Source organism: Myxocyprinus asiaticus, chromosome 13, assembly GCF_019703515.2.
Source record: "Myxocyprinus asiaticus isolate MX2 ecotype Aquarium Trade chromosome 13, UBuf_Myxa_2, whole genome shotgun sequence".
Taxonomy (NCBI): domain Eukaryota; kingdom Metazoa; phylum Chordata; class Actinopteri; order Cypriniformes; family Catostomidae; genus Myxocyprinus; species Myxocyprinus asiaticus.
In genome coordinates this window covers 18739599-18751314 of record NC_059356.1, presented here as the reverse complement: position 1 = coordinate 18751314, position 11716 = coordinate 18739599, and the positions used below count along the sequence as shown (strand labels likewise).

At 38.3% G+C, this 11716-nt stretch overlaps 1 protein-coding gene across 2 annotated transcripts; it reads left to right on the top strand.

The window, feature by feature from the left end:
• The first annotated feature begins 1495 nt into the window (after positions 1 to 1495).
• On the top strand, positions 1496 to 11299 carry LOC127450196 (galanin receptor 2b). Of its 2 annotated transcripts, XM_051714066.1 has the most exons (4): positions 1496 to 1616; positions 6756 to 6839; positions 8286 to 8687; positions 9657 to 11299. In XM_051714066.1, exons 3-4 carry the CDS (start codon positions 8314 to 8316, stop codon positions 10417 to 10419), a joined length of 1137 nt encoding a protein of 378 aa, XP_051570026.1. In that variant the 5' UTR covers positions 1496 to 1616; positions 6756 to 6839; positions 8286 to 8313; the 3' UTR covers positions 10420 to 11299. The 2 variants fall into 2 exon arrangements, with proteins under 2 accessions (XP_051570026.1, XP_051570027.1); XM_051714067.1 differs by lacking the exons at positions 1496 to 1616; positions 6756 to 6839 and having other exon boundaries at positions 8094 to 8687.
• Positions 11300 to 11716: the final 417 nt, after the last annotated feature.

Sequence of the window (11716 nt, the reverse complement as noted above, 5' to 3'; positions counted from 1 at the left end):
CACTTGGCTTAGTCAGTGCCTTCTTGCTCATCACCTTAGAGACTAAAACGGCAATGAAAAATTTCCCATAATAAATAACACAAATACTTAGCACAGGGGAGAGAATACCTAAAAAAATTCAAGCATTCTGCCCCTTACTTAAAGAATAAATGTCCCGAAAATCAATAACACAGATGAAAATTTGTAAAAGAAAGGTGGAATTAAATGATCAGCCATTCTGTTGCATCTTGCGCCACTTGAAATAGCATAATCAGTCAGAGGCTGTAACTGTAATGATGCTCTTTGTATTCAAACCCCGTCGGCTATTACAGATCGCTAGAGGGATTCCATTCCCTTAGTCTTCATCAAAGTGACACTGTTCCCCAGTGACCAAGTCTACCCTTGTCTCAAGACATTTCATCATGCCAATTCAAAACCCCCAAGTGAAGAATTGGAAATAATAATACAGGCACTTTTGCCCTAGAGAAATACAGTATGCTTCAATCAAATAGCAGGTGGCACACTGAATTCTGGTTAGCAATGAGTGACTGTTTTATTTATGTCTCTTTGTTGGTAAGGTGAAGTCTGTACATGTGGAGTTGCACTTTGTAACAGGCATTACATCAGTATAGCTACAGGAGAAAATTACAGAGCTGTTTTACACTGTATTGCATTTGCTTCAGGGTCTTTCCTGAGACTTCTTAATGCACATGCATGTTGAAAAGATTTAACCCTTCGAGTCACTTAAATAACCCCATATGCATGCATGAAATGTAACACAATCTCCATGTGATTTGTTTTAAAATAACTGTTGGTGACAATTACAAGGTTAGAAAAAAAAATCTTCACATAATCATTGCAACATATGTGTATATGTATCTTTACCAAATCTTATTTCCAATCTCTTGGGAATGGGATGTATTCCAATACATTTCTAAATTATGCTTCTAAATTGCTAAATCTATATTATCCTTTTTTCTATGTACAAAGATGCGTAATGTAGCCACACCATGTGTATGATACAAAGACTGTTTCTTCTACATGTTATTTCCCCTTTCTTGGAATACATTTGAATAAGTTTCTAAATCGTGCATCTAAACTGCAAAATCGATAGTATCCTCTTGTCCATGTGCAAAGATACACATAGATATCATCTGCTCTCAGGCCTCATTCTGCATAATTTGCCAGGTTCATATTCTACTTTGGTGCATGTATCTACATCACTATCAGTGCAAATCAATGCAACTGTTCAGGCACAGCATTAGTAATGCACATGCAAAGATCTTAAAATGTATATGCATTTGTGAGTTTCCATGTGCAAATGTGTAGATGTGTATGTGGATGAGAAAATAACACTGCACCTTCACTATCTCTTATATTCTCTCTCTAGCAGTGAAGTGTGTGCATTTACCACAATGTGGAGGAGGGGCCTCCATAAATGAGGGGGAGTGAGGGAGGGAACAGGAGAGGAACAGAGGGATAGAGACACGGAGAAGCAGAATTGCATTGAGAGTGAGAGGAGATGAAGTGCTTTTAAATTCCGCAAGAGCCACTACCTTGTCTAGAGAATAGGAGCTTCTCAATATTACAATGACTCTGGGCAGTGGATACACAGACATGGTTCATCCGGTGAGCTGGTAAGTCAAAGCAACTGATTTAAATTCTCACACTCATCAGAAATCAGGGTGTTATGTGGATGCTCTGGCATTTGCAGTTAGTACACACTCTGACATTTCCCTAGTCACCTCACTTCAGGAATAGTGCTTGATGAATGTTTAAATTTGTATGATGACCTTGGAAAGCATGGGCTGTGTTTTGACATATATCTTGAATTATTGAATCTTAAATCTTAATACTACAACAGGGATTTATGTTACGTTTGTGGTTGTACATGTAATGCCTCTTTGGGTTAGGCTGTTTTTTCCTGTAATTAATCTGTACACTTGTTTTGTGTATTGTATTTTGTGTATTAAGAAAGACTACTTGTATGCATTAATCACAGCATTTCATAATACCTTTTAATGCTATTTAAATTAATTCTTTGGTAGAATGAATGTCTGTTATCCCACATGATGCAGTTCGCGTACTGAGATGTTTTTATTCTGCAGAGTTCATGAAAGTTTTACTTAATTAATTTTAAATGGCAAATCTGTTTGAAAGGAGTAAGAGACATATGTGGTTCTACACTGCCTGGCCAAAAAAAAAGGTTCTCTAATATTTTGTTAATAGCTTTGATTAAGGTGCGCATTCGTCGACAACCTTATGCAATGTTAAAACATTTATTTCCATCCAGAGTTCCATTATGTTTTGGCCAAGATCTTGTATTGATGACAGGAGAGTCGAACCACTCTGTAAAGTCTCCTCCAGCACATCCCAAAGACTTTCAATGGGGTTAAGGTTAGGACTCTGTGGTGGCATGATGTGTGAAAATGATTCCTCATGCTCCCTGAACCACTCTTTCACAATCTGAGCCCGATGAATCTTGGTATTGTCGTCCTGGAATATGCCCACGCCATCAGGGAAGAAAAAATCCATTGATGGGATAACTTGATCATTCAGTACGTTCAGGTAGTCAGCTGACTTCATTTTATTGCTGCATAACATTGCTAAGCCTAGACCTGACTAACTGAAGCAACCCCAGATCATAACACTGCCTCCAGAGGCTTGTACAATGGGCACTATGCATGACGGGTGCATCGCTTCGTGTGCTTCCCCTGACATGCCCATTGCTTTGGAATAGGGTAAATCTGGACTCATCGGATCACATGACCTTTTTCCATTGCTCCACAGTCCAATCTTTATGCTCCCTAGAAAATTGAAGTCGTTTTTTTCTGATTAGCCTCACTAACAAGTGGCTTTCTTGTGGCCATACAGCTGTTTAGTCCCAATCCTGTAAGTTATCGCCACATTGTGCATGAGGAAATGCTCTAACTTTCACTGTTAAACATAGCCATGAGTTCTACTGTCGATTTTTTATGATGTGACTTCACCAAGCGTTTTAGTGATCTCCGCGATCACAATCATTCAAGATTCTTTTCCGACCACATTTCTTCTGCAAAGCTGATGGTTCACCACTATCCTTCCAGGTTTTAATAATGTGTTGGACAGTCCCAATTCCAGTGATTTCAACAATCTCTTTAGTTGTTTTCTTTGCTTGATGCAGGCCAATATTTCTCCCAATTTAAAATTCCCAATTCCCACTACTTTGTAGGTCCTCATGGTGGTGCGGTTACTCACCTCAATCCAGGTGGCGGAGGACAAGTCTCAGTTGCCTCTGCTTCTGAGACAGTCAATCCGCGCATCTTATCACGTGGCTCATTGTGCATGACACCGCGGAGACTCCCAGCATGTGGAGGCTCATGCTACTCTCCGTGATCCATGCACAACTTACCACGTGCCCCATTGAGAGCGAGAACCATTAATCACGACCACGAGGAGGTTACCCCATGTGACTCTACCCTCCCTAGCAACTGGACAAATTTGGTTTCTTAGGAGACCTGGCTGGAGTCACTCAGCACACCCTGGATTCGAACTCGTGACTCCAGGGGTGGTAGTCAGCGTCAATACTCGCTGAGCTACCCAGGCCCCCGCAGGCCAATAATTTGCCCCTTCTGAAACACAGTAACACAACCATGGGATACGTCTTACGACATGGTTGTTTAAGAAATGCGAAGCTACACACTGCATCAGTTAGGAGAATTGATGCCAGCTGAAACTTATAATTATCCAATCATAGGCTCTGAAGTATCTGTTTATTTAAATCCAAACGGCAGCTTTTATTTTGGCCAGGCAGTGTATGTGATGCGGTTTGCCTCACAGTTTCTGACAAATGACAAAACCGATCCTCTGCGTGACTGTTGCCACAGGGAACAGTTTAATACCCCTTCTTTCTGAAGGACACTTGATGATTGATGAACAGATGATTGTTCACTAATAAAGATGCCGAAGACAGTGGTGTCAGTGTGAAACCCCAAAAGGCAGAGTGTAAGATGCGTCAGATAAAAATTGAGTTAGATAAATATTTAAAAGCATTTGTCAGACAACAGTTGGATTAAATGTATTGAAAAAAATTTTTTTACCTAAAATGTGCTTCATGTGGTAACATCTAAAGGAACTGGTTTTAAAGTTAAAAAATATTATTTAACATCACTGAGTCAACCTGAATATATTAGATTACACCAACAAATGTAATTTTAAGGGTTAAATCAGGTAGAAACAGCTCTTTAAAGGAATAGTTCACCAAAAAATGTAAATCGTTTATTCAGCAGAACACAAAGATTTTTTACAATAATATCTCAGCTCTGCAGGTCCATACAATGCAAGTGAATGGTGGCCAGAACTCTGAAGGTCCAAATATCACATAAAGGCAGCATAAAAATAATCCATAAAATTCCAGTGATTTAATCTTCCAATAATTTTTGGTGAGAACAAAACAAAATATAACTTCTTAGTCATTGTACATCTTGCCATTACAGTCTCTAGGCACAATCATGATTTCAAGATCGATTACTCTTCCTTGTGTTGATGCATGCACAGAGCACTAGATGGTATTATAGGAAGTGTAATCGAGCTTGAAATCTTGATCGCCAAGGAGACTGCTGTCAAGATTTATAGTGAAAAAGGAGTTACATTTTGGTTCTCATACTAAAACCATTTGGATTGCTTCAGAAGACATTGATTAAACCACTGGAGTCGTATGGATTACTTTTATGCTGCCTTTATGTGATATTTGTACCTTCGTAGTTCTGGACACCAATAAATTGCACTGTATGAACCTACAGAGTTGAGATATTCTTCTAAAAATCTTTGTGTTCAGCAGAAAAAAGAAAGTCATACATATCTGGCATGGCATGAGTGTTAGTAAATGATTAGAGAATTTTCATTTTTGAGTGAACTTTCCCTTTAAGGTAGCAATTGCAGGTTATCACATTTACACATTGTACAAAATACAATACAATACAGATCTGTACAGTGTACAGATTTCAGATTTACAGTGTGGTCACTTTGTCTCTTATCTGTAAAAACACAGTGGTAACCTGTGATTATAAACCTTAAGGACTTTTTTCTTCCCGCTCTAACCCTTAAAATTAGTTCTGTTGTTGTAACCTAATGTAGGTTGATTTAGATATGTTAAACAAAATTGTTGGCTTGAATCAACCTAGTTGGTGAAGATGTTACCACATGAAGCACATATTTAGGTTACAAAAAGTTTGTAAATTGCCTGATAAATTAGGTTACATGTACAAAATGTCATTTTTATGGGTTAGCATTAGATCAAGTAGAAATACATCCTTGAGGTAAGGTGAGTTTTTCAGTGCGTGTTGTTCACCAGCAAAACAACCAGTATTGTTTTTCTTTGTAATGTTGGTTAACCAAGGAAGTTTGGTTAAAGTAGTCAAAAAGCCTTGTTGGAACACCAGTACACCAACATCCCATGTTGTGGACTAGCATTCTATACATGCTATAACCAGCTATGCTGTGTTTATTTTTCAGCAGGATTCTGTACTATGAATCTGTAAATAACCTAATGCATTTCTAATCTCTGAAATTAGTTTTACGATACAACCTTCACTGTCCAATCAATAAAACTTAAGTACAATTCACTGGCGGCGCATCCTTCCGCATAGTTGTTGGCTCAGTCCCAAACAAGCTATTTTGCCTAAGCTATTTTTAAACTGCAATTGTGATTTTCTAGTCATTAAAAATAAAAAAAATAATAAATGCATACATACACAAATAAATAAATCAGACTTCAAAGTTGAAGTGTTTATATGAAGCAGAGTAAGATAATAAAAATGAGAGAGGCTCTTGAAGTTTCTTCTGAGAAATAAAAAATTGCTTTTGAGATCACCACCTAATAGCCAATACACATCTACAACCAACTAATTTGTTTTTGAAGAAACTGAAATCTGTTGACTTCCACTCTTTCTTTCCCACATTTTCTCTCCTTTTCTTTCCCTGATTTCCTTTCCACTCTATATTACTTATAAAGGCTTTGTGGAAGCTAGAAAATAACTGTGTGATGAATGTGTCCAGGAGAGCTCACCTCTCTCAGTAAATGACTTCCTGTTCATTAACCCCAATTTACTACTATAAAGGTCTTGTTAAATAATGAGTCACTCTCGGTGTTCCTGCTTACTTCGCTGTCTGGAATAAATCATCTAACACCAACTGATCTTACAGCTTAGAAAGTTTACACAAACAAAACAATCAGTAAATGTGAATGATATTGTCTCTGTAGGGACAGAAGATATCATGATGAATATCTGCCTGCCAATTAAGGCCTTATAAAATGTGTCAAAATTTTTGCACGGTGCAGATTAGTAATGATTTTCATGCACATTTCTTTTTTAATTATCGGCTGGTTATTTCACACCCTGGGTATGCACTTTGTCAAGCTCTTAGGGAGCACTGCACTACATTTATTTGTCCAATTCCCTTAAAAAACAAATCTTGAAAGATCTTGATTTCCTTGCTGAAATCCCTTTGTAATTCAGGTGGGTCTGTATTGCTCTTTCATAATTCAACCTGCATTTGTTTTACTCAAATTGAAGATAGCATACTCCATGTAAACCAGAGACTAAATTGATGTTAGAACTAGAATTTAGCCCAGTTTAATTTAAATCAATCAAATCTATCAAAGTTATAACAATACTATATTTAGTTCATCATCAAATAGGCAGACATTTTATCATTCCTGGCACAAACAGGTATCATTAACTCCATGTGCTTGTTAATGGAAAAGATAAAGTGCAAGATCTTTTTTGTTCCCACAGCCTGATCAATATTTGAAGCGAAGAAATCAATGTTGACTGTTTCTGAGCAACACCTATTGGGAAGCACTCTGGGATTGACTGCTGGTAGGCAATTCCATTCCTTGCAATTTGCTGGGTTTATCCAACAGCAAAATGCCAACATTATCCTGTAATAATCCAATGTATTTCACTCCATTCAACTCCAACTCATGCCTTATTTTGTGACAAAATAAATTTGATTAGCTCTCAAACAGATGGAGCTCTTGATAACTTGCATACCTCGCCGAATGCAGTCATAACCTTATTGCCTCTGAAGAGGTTATCATTGCATTCAGTGATTATAGGTATGACTCCATTTCATCCTTCCATCCTCTTTGTAATTGTACTAGCTTTCATGATCTTTGTGATTGTCATGTACTTTTTTCAGATTCATCAAAATAACTTCTTGAGTCTGATCCTCCTCATTTTTGCTCTCAGTGCGGGTCTAGCTACGCGGCTTATCATCAAAGGTTTTATGTCTCATTCTGATCACTCTGTGATCATACCACTATCTCCGAGCTTCATCTTTTAGACCTTGAAAACCAATGCCGATCTTCACAAGCTCTTATATTTTGAATTTGATAACTTAGATCCACTGAATAGATTCATTGGCCGCCAATGCACCCTTACTATGTAATACCCTGTCTACACTGTACAAGATAGATGACAGATTAAGGCTGTCTACACTGGAAATTTCAAAGTGAACATGCAGCTAACACGGACCTATCAGCTGTAAGCTCAAGGCTAGACTTGAGCAATGGTTAAATGGGTGAACAATCTGTATCGTACAGTACTTTTTTCGAGAGAAATACTTTGAAATAAAAATATTCTTATTATATAAATATTGATATATAATGTTATTATTGGAACAATTGCATTTACATATGGTTAAAAATGATGATTTAAATTAGTAGACCAGTGACCAGAACATCACAAACTGGCTTTGAAGTAACATCAGAAGTTTTTTAAATAAATAGAATAAAATTAATAACATACTGTATATCTATCATATTCGTCAAGTAAATAAATTAGATTTTTGATAGTGAGGATAATAATGGCACTGCAGTAGGAGTGATTTACCATGACACAATGTGATGCTCATGTCTGATGTCGACAGGGTGTAAGGGATAATGTTAAGACAGCCAGTAATTTTTGCAAAATAAACCCTAACAGGGTGATCAGGATGATCACCTGACACAAAGCTGTGTTTATTGCCTATGGAGAGGTGACAATGGTGAAATATAGCTGTCATTATACAAAAATACTGGACCGTTCAATGCTGCAATTGACCAGAATTAAGTATTCCAGAAAGCTTTGTAATAATGTTATTTAAATTTATGGAATCATTCAGGTTCCAAATATTTGCCAGGTTCCATAGATTTCTGAGATTTGCAATGAATTTTATATCATGACCCGTATCCTTAATGTTCTTTGTGAGAGTGAAGTACTTCAGCACTGTCTAAATCTATGTACAAACCACTTCAGTGTCTCATAATCCATGACCTTTTGCAGGGCTGCATCTTAAACTTCACATCTTAAAATGTCAGATCACGAGGACCTAAATAAAGCCATGGGACACTGGAACACCTCCGAGAGCTACCAGCTCAACCCAGCCAGTGTCATTGTGTCTGTGGTCTTCTCACTCATCTTCCTTCTGGGGACCATTGGGAACAGCCTGGTACTGGCTGTTCTCCTCAGAAGTGGGCAAGTCGGATACAACACCACCAATCTGTTCATCCTCAACCTCAGCGTTGCTGATTTCTTCTTCATTATCTTCTGTGTGCCTTTCCAAGCCACCATCTACTCTCTGGAGGGTTGGGTGTTCGGGTCCTTCATGTGCAAGGTGGTTCACTTCTTCATCAACCTCACCATGTACGCTAGCAGCTTCACCCTGGCTGCGGTCTCGGTTGACAGGTACGTTGCATATAAATTACATTAATCCTGTCAAGTGAAGTTCACTCTAGATATAATCACCTTATGACTTACTTTAATGCACCATCTCTAATATAGGCTCATGGTGTTTAAGATGACAGCCTCAAGGAGAACTTAACAGTAATTTAATTGGTCAGGGCCAGGGTTGTAATTTAATTAAATGGATTCGCTGGACACAAGGAAGTCTTGCGAATTGCATCGGCTAAGGTTGGAGTTTAACTGGATGAATGTCAGGAAGAGGTTATCTCCACCCATCCATTTCATTAATGAAACACCTCTACAAACCAGCAGCCCTTTATTCATCTCTTTACAATGAAACAGTGAAAAAAGAAAGGTTCAGCACCCACGCTTACTCACTTACTGGTATTTCGAAAATATGATAGTTTTTCAGGCGATGTTAGCTAAAACTGTGTTAGGTTGCTGGCCTTGTCTATTTTAACATCAGGGTTGACCTAAAGCAGCTGCCACCTTGACTAATTGGACTCGTGAGCTAATTTAGAGCTGACTGCATGGGCAGCAGAGAAATCCAGAGCCAGACAACCTTTTTTCTGAAATAAAGGCATAAATGTAACAACGTCACTCATGAGCAACAGTACCACTGCCCTCCATCACCACTGAAACTGTTTACCTTTAGGAAAAAAGTGCATTAATTTGACAGTTTCCCACTCTGTGAAAAATGGTGTAGGGCTCAGAGGAGAATGAGAATCTCCACTGGCAATTACCTCTCCACTAGGTAGAAAGCGACAAGACACATTCATCTTGTGCAATGAAACATAGTTGCTGCATTGATCATGTGGCGTTTACCAGTATCCCTTCAGGTCAAACTTGAATTTCAGGAAGCACTACTCAGATTTCTTTGTGTATACATTACTAAAGAGGTAATATCTCAAGGTATCATATCGCAATTGGCTTTGACAACTCTATTTAATTGGTGCATTTCCTCTTTTGCAGGTATTTGGCCATTCGTTACCCCCTGCGCTCCAGAGAATTGCGAACGCCATGCAACGCAGTAGTTGCAATGGTAGTCATTTGGGGACTGTCTCTTGTTTTTGCTGGGCCTTACTTGAGTTATTATGACCTCATCGATTTTGAAAACAGCAATGTGTGTGTGCCTGGCTGGGAGGAACATAACCGTAAAGTCCTGGACACCTGCACCTTCATTTTCGGCTATGTCATCCCAGTGCTTATCGTAAGCCTGTCCTATACACGCACAATCAAGTACCTCTGGACAGCCGTTGATCCCCTTGACGGCATGTCTGAGTCGAAACGAGCCAAGCGCAAAGTCACCAAAATGATCATCATAGTCACAGTGCTCTTTTGTATCTGTTGGCTACCATACCACGTGGTCATTTTGTGCTACCTCTATGGAGACTTCCCCTTCAACCAGACCACGTACGCTTTTAGGCTGCTGTCCCACTGCATGGCCTACGCAAACTCCTGCCTCAACCCGATTGTTTATGCCTTGGTGTCGAAACACTTTCGGAAGGGCTTTAAGAAGGTGTTCAGTTGCATCCTCAGCAAAAAGGGACGTAATAAGGTGCATGTGGTCCATGTGGCGAACACTGTTCCTGGCTTTGAAGCTGGCTCCACTGAAGTGTCTCAAATGAATGAAGAGAACGCCAGACAGAACGAGAGTGAAATGGTCAACCGCCCACTAAAGGAGTCACAGGACACAGCTATGACTATAACTTTACCCTTCCAGAATCAGCCCTGAAAATATGGAGAATGGCTAATGATTCCTAACAGAAAGCCTTATTAAAAACTCAAACAGAGCCAGTGGATTGCAGCTGCTTTAATCGACATCACCATGGTTTTTCATTGACTGAGCTAAATAAGGACAGCAGAGACCTTAGTTATTTAAGATTAAAATCTCTCAATTGAAAAAGTATTTTCAATTTTGTTCCTGTACAAAAATACTCCTTTTGGTTTTGCTTGGTTCTTTTTGGTATTAATGCAGGAATATGTCTGATTTATGAGTACTAATTTAGGCAATAAACTGCATTGTTTGTTTGTTTTTATTGAAGTGTTACCTTTGAAGCATGATTCAATTTAATGCTGTGATGACTATTCTCCTGTGAAAATTTGTTACCAATTATCGTGCATAACACACTTTAAAATCTGAAGAGCCTTGTATCTTTATGTGAGCAAAGCTTTGTATTTCCTACCGTGCTTCAGACTTTGATGAGGACACTTTTGATTATGCTCCTCAGCTTAGCTTAACAATCTCTTTTAAAAATATGCTTTCTTTAAGTGTGTTCTTGCTCTTACCACTATTTCTTGGCCATGTTATCTTCTGCTCTTAAAGAATGTCTGAAAACTCGTTTATCATTACGTTTTACATCAATAACCCTTCATATTTCACAGTACTGCTTAGTAATCCTTTAACTTTTATGTCATACAACAGTCATGTAACAGTCATATTAACTGCAGTCCTGATATCATACCATAGTCATCTATGGTTCTTGTGCTGCCTTAACTTTATGAATTGATTTCAGTCAGTATGTATAATGTACTGTAGCTACACAGCAATCAGTATATTGGCAGTTTGGATTTGATGTTGACAGTAAATTTCAATAAAATGTGCATTAATATTCCTCTTGGACCAGTATAGTACTTTAAATCAGGAGCTAAAATGACCCCAAATAAGTTCAGCATTAGCCTGAATAAATTTACAGCCTAAAGCCAGCTTTTGGGAGATTTTTCTTGGTAGATCACACTTTTCCCCTGAGGTTGTGAGAAAGTGAAGCTGCAGTATTAAGTCAGCGAGAATTAAAGTTTAATGTCTTGCATTTAATCTCCATAAAATAAAACAACTTTAAGCCAAAGGAGAAGGGAAAGCACTGTTGCATGCACTTAAAAAAAATAAAATACAAAATACAAAATGGCCAAGACACACTCCCTCCTTTTCTTTTAAAAAAGCAAAAATCTGGGTTACAGTGAGGCACTTACAATGGAAGTGAACAGGGGCCAATTTTTTAACGTTAAAATACTCACTGTTTCAAAAGTATAGC